Consider the following 22,545-nt stretch of genomic DNA (forward strand, 5'->3'; position numbering starts at 1 on the left):
TATCAACCCAAGTTAATGTCCGTAGTGCACTCAGAATTGACTGCCACTGACCTCTCAGTGAAACAGTGTTGCTTCTAATATATTGACAAGCACTTTTCAAAATCTGTTCATGCTCATCTGTAGTGTGATGCACTGGGAGTAGTAGTGGGGACTACAATTTCATGTCTCTGGGATCGGATTCTAGCCTGCTTACAAAGAACCTGAGAGCTAAGAAACGTGACGGCTGGGCCACATGAAGATCACTTCAGCAGAGAACTCTTGTATGTTGATAAAGTCCTCTTTCCAGCTGAATCCACAGCAGCTGCAGCCCCCATCCCTCCTGATACTTTTCTGGGTAGGGCTTCAACGTGTGTTAAGTCTTCAGGGTATGTGTAGAATCCCTCAGTGTGTTCTTTATTTTAGCACAGCAATGGTAGTTGACAATCCTGAACAATTTCCTCCTGATACCAAAACCATCCCTGACTGCCCAGACAATACTTCATTGGTTATGCTTGTTTTGTTTTCAGGTGGCTTTTTCCTGTACTAGTGAGGGCAAGAGGCTGTTTTAAAGGAAAGCTTAGGTGGAAGTTGATGGTATTAGCTGTTTGCGCTAGGAAGGTGTGGACTATTAAGCACAACTGAGGACTAGTGTTTATAGGGGCGTTTCCCACTTAAAATTCGAGTTCTGTCCAAAAGCTCTTTACCTGTGTCCAAAGTACTACTGTGTGCATTAGAATTAAACTGGCATCTGTTTAAGTTTTCTTTGGACAACTTTCTGAATGGGGGTTTTTTTATTTTTTCACCATGTGGATTTTATCCGTTGCAATAATTAAGTAGTTTCAGAAAAGGATGGTAATACCGTAAAAATAGGAAGAAGATTCAGGTGCAAGCATGCTAATTTGAAACTACTTTGAATTTTGTTTTAATTAACTAGTTTTTTTGCTGGACATTTTTGTTAAGTGTTTCCTCTTACTGCATAGAAGTAATAAGCGTGTTGCGTAAGGTTAGACTAAGACTTCGTTCCTAAACGCTGACAAGAGCTGTGACTAAATCTCTCTCTTGGCCTACTTGAAATACCAGTGTAGGGTGAAATTTGGCAGAAATTTGTCCATAGGGAAAATTATGATGGGGGGGGAGGGGACTGATTGTCCTAGTTTTTCAATGTGTGCACTTGTATTTTTGGATAACTTGTAAAGAAAGAAGTGTCTTGGAAAAAGTAGGGCACTTAGCTTAGCATGGGATTCTTAGTGAATGACATTACAGGTAGAAGCAGTGTTTGATTACATAATTTTTGTTCCTTTGGAAAATATAGGGAGAATTATATTGGCATACAAGACTCTTCTCTGGCATCACAAACTTTAAAATCTTGTACTATCACAGTACGGTCAGAGTGGAGTGAAGTACTACAGAATGGTGGAAGCCCTACTGTAGACTAGTGGATAATAATAATCGCCATGTCATCTCTTGTTATTCCAGGCCAGGGGTATCAGACTCACTTAGCCTTATGGGCTGGATCTCAACCGTGGAGCTTTTCATGGGCTGGATGAACACTTTTATGCTGGTTCTAGTAATGCAGCAGCTCTGGTAGTCATGGGGGTTAGCAGTCCACTGCCACAGAATTTCATCCCCAGTGGGGATCTCAACTCAGGTATTTGGCAACAGGGTAGGTGACAGTGGTGTTAACCCCTGATGACCCCACGGCTGTGTTGTCTGGGCCAGAACCCAGGGGGTTCATAACACTACTGCCACTTGGCCTACTGTTGCAGAACTGCATTCTCAGTATGGTTCCCAAGCCAGGATTTGTGTGGTAGGATGAGTAACAGCGTTGTTATCCTCTGAGTGCAGGCTGGATCTGAACATGGGTCATCATGAACTGCAAGACGTCTCCATGGGCTATATGTTTGACACTCCTGCTCTAAGCAGAACAGCTTGAATCCAGTCTGCCTCTAGAAATGGCTGGTAAGCCATAGGGCAAAACTAATTGAGAAGTTAAAGTAGGCAGGCCCTAGTGACATATTAGGTGTGTAAAGAAATGTTAAATATTTGTATAGCTGTGAGAATCAGGAAGGAGGCAAAATAGGGGGAAAAGACTCAAAAGATTTTTGTTTCAGACAAATGCTTGGTGCTTTTAAATATCTTTAAACTCGTGTGTGTGTAGTCTATGGAAAAAGTTGGATAGCTTCTAATATATGTAGACAATTTCTGATATACAGTAGTTGTGTGTGTGGTATTGAGCAGTGTGCCTCTACTACAGGTCTTGCCAAAGTATAAATTAATAACTAGCAAAATAGGCTGACTGCAAAAGGGTTACACAGTCTCTCAAACAGATTGTAATGAGCTGTTTTTATTCATTGCGGAATTCTTTGTAGTAGTGGTTTAAGACTAAAAAAAAATTAGGCTTTTTTGAAGCAACCTTGAAGCATGCCGTTGCAGAGAATTTTAAACAATTCACAATACTGTCTTTCAACCACTATGAAAGCCGGAAATGTGTTTCTGACACTCAAATTGTTCCAGTCAAAAGATCAACCCCTACTGCCATATGTGGTAAGGGTTTGTCACTATCCCACAAACCACTTCTGTAATACAGTGAATAAGCAGAATTAGACTGTGCAGTACTTCTAACTAGAATGGAACTTAGTTTTTTAGAAACTTCTGAATGGTTCAACATAATTTGAAGAGCTACATACAAACTTCCAACTGCTAGTTATAAATGTGCATGTAAATGAAGGCTCTCTAAACACTAGAACAGCTATTAGAGTGCATGTAAGTGCTGTGCAACCTTCCATGCTGTCTATGAAGGCACCAGGCTTTTGATCTTTAACATCCCTGCTGTTCATCTGAAATTCTTCTGGGAAGCAATTTGGCAGTCTTGCTGATTTTGTTCCAAATGAGTGCTGCTTTGTATTGTGGACAGTTGTTTATTATGGAGCAATATAAAGCTGGTCCCTCTGACAGCTCTTCCTGGATCTCTTTCCATCTGCATAGTTGAAACTGAATTCTTTCTTCTTAAATCCTCTCACTACCCTCATTCTGTTACTGACTGTTCTCCCTGACCCTCTGGTCTGTACATAGAAATCCTTCCAGGTCTGCATAATTATCTATGCCTTCAGGTTGCATCTAAATTTTGATGCAGCTTCCTCTGTAGCATTTCTAAGGTTGCATAGATCTTTGTCTTTTATCAAGTGTGCTCTAATTCCCTCTGGTCCAGTGGAGTCATCCTCCCCTCTGTCCCATCTAAAACTAAGCTGTTATGACTGTCCCTTTTCCCTTGCTTTTTTGACTGTTCTAATTATGGGCTTTTTTCTTTTTCTTTCTTTTTTTTAATCCCTTCACCAAGCATATAATGCAAGTTACTTCACCTTGCTCCAAGGCCCTTCGGAAATCCGCCCCTTTTTATTTATCAGCTGTTGGCTCTTCTCTCAAATGGAGGATTATACAAGTCCACCTGGGAACGTTCCTTAGTTCATTTATTTCCTGTCCTTTGTCCTCTTCCATGCTACTCCATACAATATCATCAAATATCTTCTCAGACCCCATTCTGCAATGATTAAGTTAGCTAACGATGGAGAGATTGAAACTAGGTGAGACTAGGTAAAATATAACAAATAAGAATCCTTGAACTTCCCCTACCCCTCATGTGTGAGATTGAGTTCTTTGCATCAGGGACAGTTTCCAGACATGGATAGTAGTTCACATACTGTTGACATTAATAGGAAAGCTAATTCCAGTTTGTGTCAGTTAAATCTTATCAGTGAATTCAAGCCCTTCAGAAGGGAATACACTTAACTACTGTGCAATCCTAAACCTTTAGGCTAATTACCCAAACATATTTTCTGTATCTTGTATTTAAGGACAAATGTTTCAGCACATTTGAATTGTACCATCACCAAAAGATAGCAGCTGAAAAATTATTAAGGAATGTAGTTTGTTCAGGATAGAGCTATGATGTTGGAATTTCAGTGGTTCATTCATTTTCGTTTTTGCTTCTGGCTTTTCTTCTGATCCTAAGGAAACCTTACTCCTCCTTGTTCTCCCCGTGCCCTTCCAACTTTCCTGTTGATTGTGCAAAAATTATATTATGAGATTTTTTTTGTCTAATATATCAGTTCCTAGATGATGCAGCTATGTTAACTAGATCATCCTATCTGTGTTTTTTAACCAATTGTTGTTGTAAATGCAGAGAAATCTGGCTAATTATAATAGTAATTTGTCACAGTGGCCTTGTTACTTGATTCACTGCTGGTCTTATTGAATGTGTATACTTTGTGTACAAATTAGCATTTGTTGTCTGTTAAAATGTAGTTAGTCATTTGCAAATGTACCTGCACAGTGATAATGGGCCTGAAAGGTACTGAACAATGTCTTCTACAGCACCTGTCAAGCCAGATGAGGTTTGTAAAGCAGTGGATACTCCTCAGGTTTTTTGGCATAGGGGATTAACTGTAACATTTTACAAATTTTCCTCCTTTTGGGGCAATGAATGCATGGAAGAATGCAGAGCAAGGAACTAATAGATTATTTTACTCCTTCACAATTGTGCAATTTTTACAGGGAGCTTCTGTATTTTTGTAGTAAGGAATTGTATATTAAGCACTTAACTGTATGGTCATATAGTTATCAGGAAGCAAAAAAAGGGCAAATTTTTTGGTAAAAAGACAAGTTTTATCAACACACTTCCTACTTTTTGTATTTGTTTTAAGTAGCAGGAATGTCAAGTATGGGTTTTTTTTCCTGCCTCTTGCTGGCAGGCTTGGAGGTTTCAGATTATAAACCACATTTTTCTTACTTTTGAATGGGACAGACAACTAGAAGAGATTTCCTGGATTGCAGGTACCACTTCATGGAATCCCTTTCATAAATTAAGTTCCATCTTAATAGCAACTAGACTTTTTTTTTTTTTCTTTTTGCCCCCACTTATTCCATTGCAAGGCTGTTCCAGAATGTGATTGCTTTACTTTAGGTGTGTCAAAGATGCACAGGTCAGATATGGACCCGAGACCTCCTGGAGGAGCTGGGGATTTGGTGTGGGGTGAGCAGGGGAAAGGCCTGTTCCCAAATTCCATTGGCAGCTGATAATCCCCATGGCTAAGAAACCAGTGGAGCTTAAGTTTGCTGCCATTTGCCCTGGGGTTAGTCTGTGCCGAGCCCTGGAAGTTTGATGTCTCTGCTTTAATGGATAGGAACCTTTATAATTTCCAGGCCAAATTTCATTTGTGGTCAGTTTATACCCATTTATTCTTATATCACCATTGCCTTTTTAGGTTATAGCTTTTCTTTCTTCCTTATTTTCCTGGTCTGTTTATAGGCAGAAATCATATAACCTTGTTTTTACTAAGTTAAATAAGCCCAACACTTTGCCTCCTCATAAAGTAGGCTATCCATTCCCTCGATTGCCTTCAGTGGCTCTATGCACCTATTTTCTGGTGACCAAAACTATGTGCAGTGGGCAGATCTCCATGCAAACTTACCATGCCAGATAGCAGTGTCCTCAGATATACTTTGTTCCACATGGCTTCCCTGTCAGAAAGTAGCATGCTTCTTTTTATCTGCATGACACTGGTGTAGGTCTAATTAACACCGACTCTTAGCAGTGCCAGTTAGCCTTCCTGCAGTCCTGTGAGAACATGGCTGCAATGCTGGTGGTTGACACACTAGGGCTCCTGACATGTTACATTTTAAAACGTGATTAACATCTTAAATAGTAACCTGGCCATATGTTTAAGTAGATTTAAGGTGTGATAATACGGTGGATAATACTTTGTGGTTCATTTGTATAATGCCTTAAATTGCATGTGTGGCCAATTTGGGGCTGGCCCATGACAGATCCCAACACTCAGCTGAGTGTCAGGATCTAGTGTGGGACAGCCCTAGGGCCTGGCATACAGCTGTCCTAGCAGCCTGATCCTGGGGTCTTCATGCACTGGCAAGTTGAAAACTCGGCATGCTGCCCAGCTGAGTGGTACATGGGGGTTTAACTCAGCCCCAGCTCGTGGGGACCCTGGGATTGGGCTGCCATAGCCCAATGCTGGGTTCTTGTGCGCTAGGACCTTTAAAACCCTGTGTACCACCAGGCTGAGCAGCATATGGGGTTTAACTCGATTCTGGCCTTGGGGACTGAGATTGGGCTGCTATAGCCTGATCCCAGATCTCTGTGCCCTGGGACCTTTAAAACCCTGTGTAGTGGTCAGCAGGGCAGTGTACCTGGTCTCTGTGCTCAGGGCAGAGTTGAAACCTCTGATGATTGTCAGCTGCGGTAGAGGGACCTGACTGGATTTCAGATCTAAGTTTGGTACCCTGCTGCAACTGACAATTGTTGGCAGCTGGGTTTAAATTTGCTGGTCCAGAGGGAGCCCAGGGATCATGATCCTGGACTGTATGAAGAGGATCTAATCTCTGATCTCAAAATCACACATCCTGCTATACATGTGAGCTTAGACCCCATGGGACCTTAAACTGGATGTCTTTCAGAGGCCTAGTTTGCACAAGCGTGGCATGTCTGAGTGCTGTGCTGGGTAGAATGGTAAATTTAGCATGTAGGTATGCCTAGTATTGTACTAATGCTTGCCTTTATTGGATAGATGCCTTTGGATGCATCTCGGCCTGTGCACACTTTTTTCACAGTTTCATCACTGGTAGTGTTGATGCTCAGTATTTCTCGGCAGCTGCTTTATCAGGTGTTCAAAATATTATTTTAAAATGTGAATAAAAATTACTTCTTGTATGGGAAAATTCTACTTATGATGTTGTTATAGATGAAGCTAGTAGACAAAAATACTTGAATTAAAAAAAAAAACAAACCAAAAATATCTCCCCCTCCCTTCTCCCTGCCCAGTTTTCATTAGCTTATAACAGAACTCTTAACTAACTTGTTTGGCTTTACCATTTTTCACTCAAAATTTCATGGGGTTTCTTTTAACTTCAATCTCCCTTAGAGATGAGGTAGTACAGGTTTCCCTTGCTTTATGCTGTATATGCGTTCCTGGAAAACTGCACATAACTCAAATTCACATAAAGGGAACCCACTTTACAACGTAACAAATAGGGATACTGTACTGTACTGACGTGCAGACCTATTTCTACCACTTTTACAAGACAGTTTTGGTACTCGCCAACAGCAGATGGTATGCACAAGCACAGGTTGGTGGTGAATTTTACCATATGGGGATGGCAACTACAGAAACGTGTCTCAGACAACGAGTGAGGAGCACAGATCCACAGAAGAGACTCTTTTGGTGTGTGTCACTCCCATAATGCACCGTACAAAGCAGCTGACTGTGGGCTTCTACCACACCACTCGCATAAGAGTGAATTTACCTCACTTATAATGAATTTTTGGTATAAAAAGGGTCATCACACATACAGAACCCACATAAAGCGAGGGAAACCTGTATGTCTCCTTTGTGTACTGTACATTTAAGAGGAGTTGTATATTGCCTTTCCTTCCTAACTTCAGTTTGGTGACAGACTTTTTGGTTGAGCTAAGTCTTACTTTTGGAGTGATGCAAAAAAGCCATATAATTATTTCTTTAAGTGTAATTGTCACTTAATTATAGGAAATCGGGGGGTGGGGGAAAGGGTGACTACTAAATAGTTCTGTCTTCACAGTGTATCATGATGCTTGTACAATAGGGATGACCTTTATTTGCTTAATGTTTATGTTCAGACCTTAAAACATTGCTTAAATTTAACATCTTTATTTTAGAGGTTAAGAAGATTATCAACCAAATATAGAACGGAAAAGATCTATCCAACGGCCACTGGTGAAAAAGAAGAAAATGTTAAAAAGAACAGATATAAGGACATACTGCCATGTAAGTTTGACTTTTATTATACAGATCAAAGAACTGTTAATTATCCTTTCCAAATATACCTTGAGTCTTACTGTTCACATCCTGTTGAACAGCTAAATTATATGGAAATTATCCTCTGCTGTAAGATTTACTGCAACATCTTAATTTTATCACCAAGTTGAGAGGTGCTGCCCAGGCTCTTCCTTCTTCCCCCCGCCCCTCCCAATCTTAGTTATTTTCATATATAAGGCTATTGGATTAAAAAGGAATATATGAATACCTGGACCTTTTGTTTCCAGATCTGGCAAGCTGGCACTTTCCATAAGCAGCAGATTAATTCAGAATTTAATTCTCTGTCATCACTGATTTTTATTTTATTTTCAATAATCAGCTGTTCAGCAGAGGTGGGCAGCAGTAGCTTTGTAACAGTGAGTTGTCAGTCCTACCAGCACCCTGCTGCTCCACTGCAGTGGGAATGCCGGCAAGACTGATACTGCTGTACTGTCATCGATGGTGGGAAGACCTGTCACTGCCCAGGGTTGTGGGGTAGGGAAGAGAGGACTCTCAGGTAGGGCAGTAACAGTTCATTGGGTAGGCAGGACTGCTGGATCAGCTGTTGCCACCTTGGGCTGCAGGTGGCAGCCCCAGCTAATTGAGCAGGGGATACAATCTAATTAGGTGTTGCTGCTGCTGGTAGTTCAGATTGCCATGATAGCAAGAACTAATTGAGTGAGCCTTTGTATCAGCTTTGTAGCACCCCAGGCAGTGCATGCCTCCTGTTTTGTTTGTTTGTTTGTTTGTTTGTTTGTTTGTTTGTTTGTTTGTTTGTTTGTTTGTTTGTTTGTTTGTTTGTGCTAAAAATGAATGTGCGTCCAAGGCTTAAGATGCCCAAGTCCACTTAGGCCTCTAATTGAGGGCCAGATTATGTTTCATCTAAGTTAAGATGCATCATGTCCACTGTGGAGGAGGCACAAAAAACACTTAAGGACCTCTGCCTTCCGTGGTCCCAGACACAAATTAATCTTTCCAGTTTGTCATTGGAAGGTAGAGTGCTCTCTGAGGGCTCCAACTCTGAAGCTTTCTACCTTGATCTAACGTGCTCCAAATTTGGTGCCTTTCCAGACAGACTGCAAAAGATATGCCTGACATGGCTTTTGGAGAAGGATGAAGGCATGCTTCTTGCAGTAATAAAAGGGCAAAAATGAAATCTTTGTAGGTATCTGGTTGACGTGATTCATAAGTCTGAAGTTGCTGAAATGCTGTTGTATTTTTAATAGTAAAATAAGCACTTGGTACCCTGGCAAAAACATTTTTTCTTAGGGTTTTTTTTTCTCTTTTGTCTTTCAACATTGAAAAACACAAAACTAGTTCAGGAGAAAAAAATTAAATGTGGGGCAATTGGGAGCTAAATCAACTGTTTGAAAGTAATATGAAAAATGGGGCAAACATTGGCTGAATTCATTGTTATTCAGGTCAATTGGAAGTTCAGATGTATGATTTCCTTTGGTTAAGGCATGAATTTTCTCAGGTATTCAAGAGATCTGGTATGGTGATTATGATTTTTTTTTTTGGTAAGAAAAATCCAGAAAACTTTTCCAGGGAAAATACTTTCTTCTGACTATCTCATAACAAAGCAAACAGATTAAAAAAATTATAAGTACATTTTCTTACAATTTAAAAATAAATAAATTGAAAAATAAAAGCATTTCTAGGTTATCTTTGTATTTGGGAGAATTTCTTCTTTTTGCCAGAGAAAGATGTAGGATTGGGGTGCCCATCATGAGTTCAGACAATCCTAGTTTCAGCCTAAATTGGCATGTGTTCTTAACCTGCACATGCTGTGTTTAATAAACTATCCTAAATGCTATTTTAGCTAAAAATATTGAGTATTCATTATTTAAACGGAACAATTTTAAACTCTAAGCTAAACAATAAAGGTGTATATATGTTCAATATCACAGAGTCCTTGGGATCTCAGGGTTTGCAATGTAATTCAGCTTTGCTGAACAGTTTTATAGTGCAGAATGAACTTTCATTTAAAAAATGTACAGCCCTTACACTTGCGGAGATTCTTGAAAACAAACTAAATATAAAGTGGAGTAGCTATATTAGTTGGAGTCTGCACCTAAATAATAGTTAAAAGTGGTGAACTGCCCTGATAGTTTCAGTTGGGACTTAGTGACCTAACGGCTCTTCAGCCAGGTGCCGTGATGTATAAGCATTTTCTATATGAAGAAGGGCTTGCCTGACATCTTTCGGCTGTATGCCTGGTCCAAAAAAAAAAAAAAAAACCCCCACCAAAAAACTTTTGCTTTTCACTCATTTTCTGGACCATCACAACTATATCGCAGCTCCCAACTCAACTGTGGCATTGGTAATTTAAAGTGTTCTTAGTCTCCTGGAACTTTTCTGTTGAATGTTTTGGTAGGCAGAAGGAAATGGAAAAATTGAGCCTTTATCCTAAAAATTACTTGGAAAAAAGTTTCTGCCTTTATAATTTCTTTTGGGTAGAGGTGAAACTTTCTAAGAAACTGACTTAAGTAAATCCTGCTCAATCAACTACTTCCAGTTGCATATCTCCCAGGCCATATTTAGAACCTCTGTGCTATAGCTGATATGCATAAGTTTACCTCCTCAGCCAACTGAATTCATGTCAGCAAACTCTATTGGGAATTTTTCTGTTTTTTTTTCCTTTGATTACTTGTTCCTGTAAAGGAATGCAGCTTTTTGTTACTTCCATTTCTAGGCAAACCATCATTGTTGCCATTAATATTGTGCAACTAAATTTTGCTTAACTTCAACTTGTGTTTGCTGTGCTGAACCTCACTTTTTTTTTTTTGGGAGTCCCAATAATTAGCCATCTGAGCTAGAGATCCTCTGAAAAGGACAAGGTGGTGGCTGTTACCCTGCCCTTCTACTTGCATTAGTTTATTCAAAAATTGCTAATTTTATTGACTGGCTTGTCTCTGCTCCCAACTACTATTCCTCATGATGATGGGGAAACGTTCTGTTAATGTCTAATTTACCTCATCAAGCATTGTTTTATTTATGCATCAGGTATATCTTAACACATGCTGTAATTCTTCACTAAAAACGATCTTGTTTTAGTTGATCACAGCCGGGTTAAACTGACTTTAAAAACTCCCCCGCAAGATTCAGACTACATCAATGCAAATTTTATTAAGGTATGTATTAATATCTGACTACATTAAAATACTTTCTGAGCTTTGGTTTTTATAATAGTGCCTTTTTAATCTCTTTAATATTCTATGTACTATATTAAATAAAATAATCTTTTAGAGAAGGTTTTCCGTTGGCACAATTTTACTTCATTTGCAAGCATACTGCCTCAGATTTAAGTTTTAAGATTTAATATTATTTATACTACAAGGTACATACACTGTTTATTAAGACATATTCCAATTAAGCAAAAGAAGATGCAAGCTTACCTCATTAAAAGTTTGTATTTGTAATTATGTTGAAATGTGCTGTTCCAAATAACAGATTTAAAAGGGAATCATAGGCTGTTTTTAGAGATGATTAATAGGGTGGGTATATACAATCTATGGATACATGTGCAGTCATGTGCAGCTGAATACAAAATCACTTACTGCATTGAGGTATTACAGATGCAGTGTTTGTGTAGGACATCAAATTTATAATTTGCAGGCTAATACAATAAATATATTAACCATTTAGAAAAAAAATCTAGTTACAGATTTGATAGAATATTGTTATAGTTTGCCCTTTGGCTGTACATCCTTAAGGGACAATTATTAAGCTTTCCTTGCATTTTCCTTTAGGTTTCTGTCAGGTGATGCTTTTAATCACAACCTTTTGCTAAAAAAGAGGCGTTTTTCTTTTAAATAAATGTTATTTTTATATAAATTTGATTAAAAGACATGAACCAATGTGTAGAACCAGTGGAGATTGAATGCTTGTATTTGATTTATAGTAAATTTTTCTGATTGCACAAATTTTACAAGCCTATTTTAACCTTGAAAAAATGAACAATGAAATGTAACGTTATTGAAAAGGAGTTGCATTTCTTGTCTGACTTAAAAAAGAAACATTGACCATTTTCCTTGAGACTTTCCATAATGGGCAGATTTGATAGGATGCATGTTTTCCAATTTTATCTTAAATCATTTAACAATGGAGGAGAAAACTTTTATAAGTCAGGGGAATTGACAGAATTAAAGATTCTTTATAAAATGTCCACTTAATTTACAAACTGCTCAGTTTTAAAAAATGGCCCCAAAATGTTCTCACTTACCACATGTCCCCAGATAGGACATGATGCACCTTGTTTTGGGTGTGGAAGAACGAAGAAAGTTTTTATTTTTTTCCCCCAAAGTTATGGTGGAATAGATTAGGGAAAGAACCTAATCTTTAGCTCACTCTCACTCTCCCTTTCCTGCTTAACCAAAAGCTGAAACTAGTTGCTACTGAAATGGATCCATGAGTGGATCTAGGATTTTGAAAAGAGCTGAAAAGTGTCTGTAGGACTGTGAAATAATTGGGGAGAGAGCAGGAGTAACTAACAAACAGCAAAATTGTCAAGAAAGGATAGCTCTATTAATGGAACATCAAGACTATTTAAAAGAGAGAGGGGGTTGTGAAGTGGAGAGCCATTACTGGGAATCAGGTGGGTGATAATGAGCCTTTAAGGTAATTCTCTCAGCTGCCTAAATAGAAATGCCACTGATGGCAGCTGGCTTCAAACTTTGGGTAGATCAGGAATCAAAGTGGCTGTGACCATACCACTGTACTTGCGAGATCTACCCCTGCTGGACTCTGCCCCTCCATCCATGCAGCTGCTGGAGGAAAGACCTGGGAAAATGAGCAACAGCCATCTTACAGCATCTCCACACTTATTTTTTGCTTCCCTGCTTAAGACAATTATGGAAAGCTAATATTTGAGAAAAGGGTACATGTGGCTTGTGAATAAATACAGTAGTAAGAAAAAAATTACGAACAGATGAAATCTTGACTTCATTTGGAGCCATATTTGAAATTAATTCCAATGGAGCCAGGATTTAATACTTTTCCACTGTATTTGGAGTGTGGTAGTAGCTAGTCCTTATCTTTTGTAAGTAGAAAAAAAAGAGTAGCTCAGAGAAGAGAAATACATTGCAAAGAGATTCTACAGTTGCGTTTAATTTATGAAATTGGGAACCTTTTAAACCAGATTTTCTTTGTGAACATTAGCTGTTTCTTTGTGCAATTTTAGGGAGTATATGGGCCAAAAGCATATGTTGCTACCCAGGGACCATTAGCAAATACAGTAGTAGATTTCTGGAGGATGATATGGGAGTACAATGTTGCAGTAAGTAACCCTTTTTCTTAACTTGTTACCTTATCCCTTGTTATGGTGAAGAACGTTGAGCAGTTAAGAATGCATGTTCATTTTACTGAAAATTCTGGGGTAAGGAATGTTTACAGAAATTGAGCAATTTGGACTTCTGCCAGTCATTCCAGAGACTCAGAAATATGACAGACCAGTAATGTTTAACTAGAGCTTCTTCTATTATGAATAACTTTTTAAATATTCAATTTATGTACTGCCTATAAAACCATTTCATTTTGTATGTTTAGAAATATGTGCATTTTACAAATAGCTCAACACTTCATTAATCACCTTCGTGCTACCCCTGTGGTCCATTATATTCAGGCAAAATTGGTTGTAATAAAGTTCAGACTCCAAAACGTAGGATTTTCTTAAGTATGCGCTTACTCATGAATCTAGCATATATGCCTATGATGTTTGTAACTTGTTCACCTGAGTTAATATACAAGTTCTGTGAAATTTGTACATTTTCAACTGATTCATGAACATTCAAAAATGTACCCCTTCAGTTTTAATAATACAGTTTTAATATTTGAAAAAAAAACCAGATCACTCTGTTTCAATACACATCTGTTTAAGGATATGTACAAATGATCAGTTTCTACCAGGAGAATTACTGTTCTCCTGGCAGAAACCACAAGTGTGCAGATGTTCAAACTTTTCCCCCCTTAAGTAAAAATGGCTGCTCCGAGAAAAATGACCCAGGACCAACCAGGGTTAAATCATTGGGAGAGTTTCTCCCAGGAGACTGAACTTCTGCACACTTGCCCTTGGCTTAACTCTTTCTGGGGATAGCCTTCCTGAGCCCAGGGTCACTAGTCAGGAGAAGAATTGAGAGAGACCTGCTCCCACCTGTTCTGTAGACTGGAAGGGGAGGAAGGAGCAGCTGCCAGCTGCTCCCTGCCTACTTCTCACTCCAGAGTTCCTGGTGTGAGAAGCAGGCAAGGGCTTTACTGTGCCACTTTCTCCACTAAACTGCTGGGCATGGAGAGCTGAACACGGGGAGCAGCAGCTGCTCACACTGGAGTTCCCAGTGTGAGAAGGAGGCAGAGAAGGACCCTGCTGGTCTCTCTTCTTAGCTCCTGGGCACTGGGAGCCAAGCTCAGGGAGTGGCACTGTCCCCTGGCTGCTTCCCTTTGGCCCCCTCCTTTTTGAGTAGTGAAAGTGGTGAATTAAAAGCTGGTGTGGCTAGGAGCCTGGGCTTGGAGAGGCTTTCTGCAGCTTGGTGCCCAGCCTGACTGGCCTCCTCTTTACTCTCCTTGCTGTGCAGCCAGAAGCTAGCCAGCAGGCGAACAGGCTCAGGGAGGGTCTCCCTGGAGTAGCAGGGCAAAGCCCCTTCCCTCCATTCACATTGGAGGCCCTGGTGTGAGAAGCAGGCATGGGGCTTTGCCCCACTGTCCAGTGTTCCTGGAAACAGGTGGAATGGAGAAGCCAACGCTTTTTTCAGACTGTGGGATCACCCTGGCTTTGGAAAGCACAAGGAGCAGGTCAGAGGGGGCAGTTGCAGGTATTTTTGTATTTAATATTAATGCATATGTAGCTTTATGAAAAATAGCAGTCACTTTCTATTTACAAATTTTTAATCTGTTTCCTTCAATTGGTTAACACAGAAGTCTAACTCATTGTCCCGAACTGAACGCAGGGAGCAGCACAGCCTGCTGCTCATGCTGGAGTTCCCAGCGTGAGAAGGAGGCAGAGGATTTGCCCTGCTGCTCTCTGCTTAGCTCCTAGGCACCGGGAGCCAAGCTCAGGGAGTGGCACTGTGCAGGATGTAATTCAAACTGTTTAAAAAGTATAAAGGTACATGCTGCATCTAAGTTTGCAATTTTTCCTATGTGTATCTTGTGCTTTAATGCAAATGGCCATTATGGATTCTCAGCACTCATTTGAGTGGAAAAGTTTCATAGCATACTTTCTTAAATGGTGTTGAATATTTTATAATTTATATTTAATTTTCCCTTTTCAGATAATTGTAATGGCTTGTCGAGAGTTTGAAATGGGAAGGGTATGTATACTATAACTAGATGGATACTAAAATCTCACTTAGGATAGTGTGTAAATAACAACGAGGCTTCATATGAAAAATCAGTCATTCATTATAAATGCAGGTAAACCGCATTCAATGAAAACATTTAGTTTTGTCATTCGGAATGAATGATAGGAGTTCCTAAATTTATATTCAGGAGCAAAATTGCATCAATATACAGCAGAACTCAGTGAGTGGGAACTGCTTTTTCATTCCATAAAGTGGGTGTACTTTGCAAACGGGGAGTACTATAGGAACCTGAATAGAAAATGAACTAATTTTCATATTCAGTTGGGCAAATGTTCATAAAAAATTTAAAATGATCTAATCTTAGTTCTACCTCTGATTTTATCATGGAGATTTTTATGGTCCTATTGGGCATAAGTTCATTTACAGTTCATTACAGGTAAAGAAATCTTGACTGTTGAGTGTATTAGGACCTCTTATCAATTGAGGGGGAATGGAAAGGCCTACTGCCTATATTTAAATCCATGTATATTTACTCAATTTTTATATACATTTTCATCAGGGAAAGGTTACCTTCACTACTGGAGATGCATCATGCGCACACACATGCCCACATACTACTTTGAAACGGGCCCCCCAGAATCATGAGTCTTAAGTCTTACTTTTGCAAATCTTTTGGTTATGTTTTTGGTCTTCTGAGTTTTTGGCTTTTGCCATTTGTCTCCTGTAACTTCTCTTGGTCACAAAGACTATATATTTTTTATTTTTAAATGAAAGCTGAGATTCTTTCACAGGAACAGTAGCTATAAGAAAAAACACCAAATGGGATGAAGCTTGGGTATAAATAGCAAGGATTGACAACATTTTTAATATACTTCTGCTATCTGTGGTTTTCTTAAAATATGGATCCTGGATTAAATTAGAATTGTGTTTTGTGTTTTAACAGAAAAAATGTGAGCGTTACTGGCCTTCACATGGAGAGGAAGCTGTAACTTTTGGACCATTTCGTGTATCGTGTGTAAGTTTAAAGTTTTGTAAATTAGTTGAATGGGCTTTATGCAATGCAGCTTGGACTCTCTCCTTGTATTACTTGACTTTTTAATTTAATTTGTATATTTGGAAAGCAGTAGGTTGATATTAAGATCTAAACCTATTTTCTCAAATTAGTTTTTAGTAAAAGCTCTTAGGCAGTCCTATAAAATTGAAGACAAACTATATTAGTCTTCAGTACCTTTTCATACTTTACAGAAAAATTGCAAATAATTTAAAGTATTAAAACATTTTTCATGTATTAGGGCTCTTGTACAGTTGAACTAAGGCATTTCAGAAGTGCATGAGAGTAAGAGTAGAACTAGAATAGAAAGGAAGTAAGAGGAATTAATGGTAAAAAACTGCACTTAAGCTGCAATAATATTAGAATCTGACTTTAACAGAAATATGAAAGATTCATAGATGTTTGGGTCAAAAGGGACCTCAGTAGATCACAGAGTCCAACCCCCTGCCAGGAGCAGGAAAGAGTGCTGGGGTTAGATGACCCCAGCCAGGTGCATGTCTCGACTCCTCTTAAAGACCCCCAAGGTAGAGGAGAGCACCATCTCCCTTGGAAGCCCATTCCAGATTCTGGCAACCCTGACTGTAAAGAAGTTCTTCCTGATGTCCAGCCTAAATCTGCTCTCTATCAGCTTGTGGCTGGTGTCTCTAGTTACTCCAGCAGGTGCCCTGGTAAACAGAATATCTCCTATTCCTTGCTGCCCCACCCCCACTGAATTTGTAGGCAGCCACAAGATCACCCCTTAGCCTTCTCTTGCAGAGGCTGAAGAGATCCAGGTCCCTCAGTCTCTCCTTGTAGGGCTTTGCCTGCAGGCCCCTAATCATATGAGTGGCTCTCCTCTGAATCCTCTCAAGATTGTCCACATCCCTCTTGAAGTACAGCGCCCAAAACTGGATGCAGTAGCCCGACCAATGCTATGTGTTCGTCATGCACCTGCTAATACATGATAAAGTGTAGTTAGCTTTACTGATCGCTTCATCACATTGACGACTCATATTAATTTTGGTTTCATCAATGACTCTGTGATGTCTTTCTGCTGCTGTGCTGCTGAGAAGGGCCTCCCCCAGCCTGTAAGTGTGTTCGTGATTCCTTCTCCCTAGGTGCAGCACTTTGCACTTGTCTTTGTTGAACTGCATCCTATTCTGTTCCTTCCATTTTTCCAACCTGTCCAGATCTGCCTGGATTCGTTCCCTACCCTCTAGTGTGTTAACCTTTACCCCATAATTTGGTAACATCTGCGAATTTGGACAGAGTGCTCTCCACGCCCTCATCTGAGTCACTGATGAAGACATTGAACAGTACAGGTCCAAGGATCAAGCCTTCTGGGACTCCACTGGCCACATCTTTCCAGGTTGATATCGACCAGTCTACCACCAGTCTGGGTGTGACCCTTAAGCCAGTTTGCCATTCACCTGACTGTGTAATCATCTACATCACAGCCACTTGGTTTACTTATGTGAATAAGATGAGATACTGTATTGAAGGCCTTCTTAAGATCCAAGTAAATGACATCTACCTCAATTTCTGTGTCTAAGCGTTTTGTGACCTGGTCATAAAAAGAAACAAGGTTAGTTGGGCAGATCTACCTGCTATGAATACATGCTGCTTGCTCTTCAGTATAATTTTCCCACTGGAGTCCCACAAATGTGATCCTTATAATTTTTTCAACGGTTTTCCCAAGGATAGATGTGAGACTAACTGGCACATAGTTACCCGGATCCTCCTTCCTCCCCTTCTTGAAAATAGGGACCACCTTGGCCCTTTTCCAGTCCTCTGGGACCTGACCTGAGCACCATGAGTACTCAAACAGCCATGCCAGTGGTTCTGCTATGACACTGGCCAGTTCCTTCAGTACCTTTGGATGAAGATCCTTCCAAGTGGCCAATTCCTTCACCAAGTTGGTGGGCTGGTGTCTCTTTTGTGCGTGTCTATGATCCAATTGGGAGATTTGTCTTGATCCATGTTCAGGAATACAAAAGCAAAAAACCCATTGATAAGAGCTCAGCCTTTTCCTCCCTATCTGTCACTAATTGCCCTAGTTTGTCCTGTAGGGGTCCTATGCTACCCTGCACCTTCTTTTTACTCCCAATATACCTGAAGTTGGACTTTTTGTTGTCTTTATTTTTTGTTGCCAGCCTAAATTCCATTTCTGCTTTGGCCTTTCTAATCACTTCCCTGTAAGTGCAGGCCAAGTAGGTATATTCTGCTTTGGTAGCTACCCTCTGCTTCCACAGCCTTGAGTTCTTAAATGACTTAGTTTGTGTTTCTTTTTAAAGCAACAGTCAACAATACTTTACAGGTAATGGGCCAAGGCAGCCCAGCTTGGTTCTGAGGTGAGCTGGTATTTCTAACCTAGTTGCTACCACCACCATTCCTCCCCACTCCCTGGCTGCAATGTGGGCAAAGCATTTTTCCAATTACTTTCAGCAGTCCCTTGCGTTCAGGATTGTCTTATTTCTGGGTTCAAAGATGGTTGGTGAGGCCAGGACAGGATTGACAGGCTCTGTTGCAACTCGGGCATGCGTTTCCATGCAGGGTGGGTGGCTCTGGATTCTTGATTAGGTCCATGATGCGCTGTTTCTGTTGCTCCTACTTTTCCGTCTCATGCTATCATCGTAAGGTTTCAGAGTACCGAGATCCTTGCAGCAGACTCTTCCTCCATTTTTGGGATGCTCCTGAATGATAGTCTCCCATGAGTTGATGCTGGTGTTGCATTTCTTCAAGTTGGCCTTCAGGACATCCTTGAAGCACTTTCTCTATCCTCCTTTTGAGCATATACCTTGACTGAACCGTGAGAATAAAACTTGCTTTGGGAATCTGGAGTTGGACTTCTGGATGACATGGCTAGCTCAGCAAAATTGATGTCAGATGATCATTGCCTTGATGCTTGTGGTATTTGCTTGCTAAAGGACACTAATGTTGGTGAGTCTGTCTGTCTTTCCACTTGATTCAAAGGATCTTCTGTAGGCATCATTGATGGTATGTCTACGATGACTTGTGTCTCCTGTATGTTGCCTATGTCTCAGTTTTGTACAGTAAGATGGGGATCACAACTGCTTGATTAAACCATGAGCTTGGTTTGATTTTGGGATCTTTGAACACCCATTTCCTCAGGTGTCTGAAGACTGCACTTGCAATTTGAGGCAGTGTTGGGTTTCTTTATAGATGTCAACCATCTGCAAGAGATGGTATCTGAGGTGAATGAAACAATCGTTATTGTATAGAGTCTTGCTTTGAATCTGAACTACTGGAGCTGGGGACTGTTCATTAAGAGCTGCTTGTTGGAAGACCTTAGTCTTCTCAATGTTATGCATCAGTCCCTTTTTCTTGTATGCCTTGGTAAGGACATTGATAATTCCCTGAAGGTCTGCTTCCAAGTGATCACAGACTACAGCATCATTGGTATACTGGAGCTCAGTGATTGAGGTGGGGTGGTCTTAGTTTTGGCTTGGAGTCAGCTGAGATTAAACAGCTTACTATCCAGTTGGTAGTTTAGCTCTACTCCAGCTGGAAGCTTGTTGGTCAAGTGTAGCATTGTGGTAAAGAATATCGAAAAGAGAGTTGGAGGGATGATGCAGCTTTGCTTAACTCCTGTCTTAACCTCGAAGGGATCTGAGATAGATTCATTATTGAGAACTACCACTTGCATACTGTCATGGAGCAGGCAAAGAATGGTGGTGATTTTCAGTGGGCATCTGGACTTCAGAAGGATCTTCTACAATGCTTCTTGGTTGACAGAGTTGAAGGCTTTTGTGAGGTCAGAGAAATCAGGGTAGAGAGTTATGTTGTTCCTGGCATTTTTCCTGCAGCTGGCAAGTTGTGAAGATCACATCAGTCTTGCCTTTTGTTGCCCTAAAACCACACTGAGACTCCAGGAGGGGTTCTTCAGCAAGTGGAAGGAGATGGTCCAGGAGGGTTCCCATAATGCTTTCCTGTGGTAGACAGCAAAGTGATCCCTCTATAGTTTCCACAGTCGGACTTATCTCCTTTCTTGAAGATTGTTACAGTCATGGTGTCCCTGAGGCCATCTGGGATTTCCTCATCATCTTGAATCCTTAAGATGAGGGGATGGAGCTGCACTGAGCTTCTCCCTTCCCCTCCATGCCCCTCACCTCCCAACTTGAAGATTTTGGTGGGGATTTTATCAGTTCCAAATGCCTTGTCATTTTTCATCTGCTTGATGGCTCTCCTCACTTTATAAAAGGCTGGAGGGATTCCGAGATCATCTCTCACTTGATGTTGCGGGATGGAGTTGAGAACGCTCTTGTCAACAACAGTCTTGATTGAGAAAATCTTCAAGATGCTCCTGCTGATGGGCATTGATGGCTCCACTTTACTTGATCAGGTCTCCTCTGTCCTTGGGTTTCAAGGGGGCTGGTCCAAGAGTACTTGGATCATAGATGGATTTGGTGGCACTGAAAAAACCCCACACATTGTGGATGTTAGTGAGATGTTGAATCTCTTTCACCTTCTCACCATCTGTTCTTTTAATGTGTGTCCTCCTTTGGACCTCTGGCTTGGCTTGTTGATATTCAATTTCTTTTGCTTGGTGGTATTCTGCCAAGCACACAGGGCCTTGAATTTGAGGCCATTCAACTCCTGGATCTCCTGGACATTCTCATCAAACCATTTTTGATGTTTTCTAGTAAAGAAATATCAAGTGTCTTTTCATAAGTGCTGAGATTGGTGGATTTGAAGGTACCCCAAGCACTATTGACATTTTCCTATTGTTGATGGGAATTCACCAGTTTTTGTAGTGGCACTGGTGGAAGAGGGCTCGCTTGATTGGATTCTTGAGTCCTTTAGTGTTTATCTTCCGTCGGGGTTGCTTCTGTTGTAGCTGTCATTTGAGATCCAGTTTTGAGTGAGAAAACCAAGCGGATAAGTTGGTAATCAGTTCAGCAGTCATCATAGAATCACAGAAAATTAGAGTTGGAAGGGACCTCCGGAGGTCATGTAGTCCAACCCCCTGCTCAAAGAAGGAGCATCCCCAACAAGATCATCCCAGCCCAAGCTTTGTTGAGCTGGGGCTTAAAAACCTCCAAGGATGGAGATTCTACCACCTCTCTGGGTAACCTTTTCCAGTGTTTTCCCATCTGCCTAGTGAGAACATTCTTCCTAATATCTAACCTAAACTTTCCTTGCTGCAGCTTGACACCATTGCTCCTTGTTCTGTCATCTGCCACCACTGAGAAAACAGTCCAGCTCCATCCTCTTTGGAACCCCCCCCTTCAGGTATTTCAAGGCTGTTATTAAATCCCCTCTGTTTCTTCTCTAAACTAAATAAATCTGTGACAGGGGGCATGCCCAGGGCTGCATTTTGAGTCAGCCTGCCCACCTGTCTCTGTGGGGCTGTCTGCCCAGCCTCACCTGCCATGACTTTACTCTCCCCATAATTGGTGGAAAGTGTGGGAGATGACCCATTACATGTCCCAATGTCAAGGGGTTCCATTCACCACTCTGACCCTCCCCTACACAGTGGCCTATGCCTTGCAGATGGCATCTCAGTTCTTAACATCTCTGGCCCCCACTGGGCCCTGTAATGCTCTAGTCTGGACAGCAACTAGATCGCTTCCCATCAGGCAGCCTGCTCTGCCATAATTCTGGGCTGCCAAGTTCCCTGCACTCTTCTTCCTTTCGGGCGTGCCTTGTCCCCCCTGGACTTTTGGCCACACAGGCTCTGGCCTCACCTCCAAAGCCAGTTAGAACCCCAGGCCCTTGCCTCTGGGCGTTCCTCACGGTGGGCCCCTGGCCCTGTTGACTCTTCTGGTCCTGGCCCCAGCATTGACCAGTCGAGGGTGCCTCAAGTCAGGCTTCTGAGCAACTAGCCCACACTCTCTAACATGGGTCTGCCTTCTTGGGCCCTACTATGGGGTTACCTACCCGGTTGTGGGGGCTGGGGTTTTAAGGTGCCCCGACCCACCTTTCTTTCACTAGGGTGGTTCACAGTCCTGGCATTTGGGTGGGGCTTCCACACTACCAGCAGCCCCACCAGGCCTCCCTACCCTGGCAGTGTGCAGTTTTTAGGTCATGCCCAGGACCAAGAGCCCCCTGCCCTTACCTGCCAGATGTTTCATACAGCAGTTGAGCCAAGCCATGTGTCTGCCTGGCTGCCAGCAGCAAACTGCTGTGTTTATATAGCTGGCCTGTGTTTTAAAATGGTTGCTGCAATCAGGCACCTGTTGGCTGCCTGACTCGGCCCTTAAAGTGGCAGGCACTACAAGTGCACTGCCACAGCCCAGTTCCCTCAGTCTTTCCTTGTAAGTCATGTTCCTCAGCCCCCTCGCCATTTTTGTTGCCCTTGACTGGTCTCTCTCCAATTTGTCCACATCCTTTTTGTAGTGGGGGGTCCGAAACTGAATGCGGTACTCCGGGTGTGGCC

General features: G+C 41.2%; 1 protein-coding gene across 4 annotated transcripts in view; it reads left to right on the top strand.

The window, feature by feature from the left end:
• PTPN12 (protein tyrosine phosphatase, non-receptor type 12) overlaps window positions 1-22,545 on the top strand; it is a 160,340-nt gene that overhangs the window by 72,353 nt on the left and 65,442 nt on the right. For all 4 annotated transcript variants that reach the window (XM_019509471.1, XM_019509469.1, XM_019509468.1 and 1 more), the window contains exons 2-6: window positions 7,682-7,790; window positions 10,878-10,954; window positions 13,003-13,098; window positions 15,086-15,124; window positions 16,059-16,130. In XM_019509471.1, coding sequence (XP_019365016.1) covers window positions 7,682-7,790; window positions 10,878-10,954; window positions 13,003-13,098; window positions 15,086-15,124; window positions 16,059-16,130 — 393 coding nt within the window. The remainder of the gene's footprint in view (window positions 1-7,681; window positions 7,791-10,877; window positions 10,955-13,002; window positions 13,099-15,085; window positions 15,125-16,058; window positions 16,131-22,545) is intronic.

Source organism: Gavialis gangeticus, unplaced genomic scaffold, assembly GCF_001723915.1.
Source record: "Gavialis gangeticus isolate Ggan-Ray unplaced genomic scaffold, GavGan_comp1, whole genome shotgun sequence".
Classification (NCBI taxonomy): Eukaryota; Metazoa; Chordata; order Crocodylia; family Gavialidae; genus Gavialis; species Gavialis gangeticus.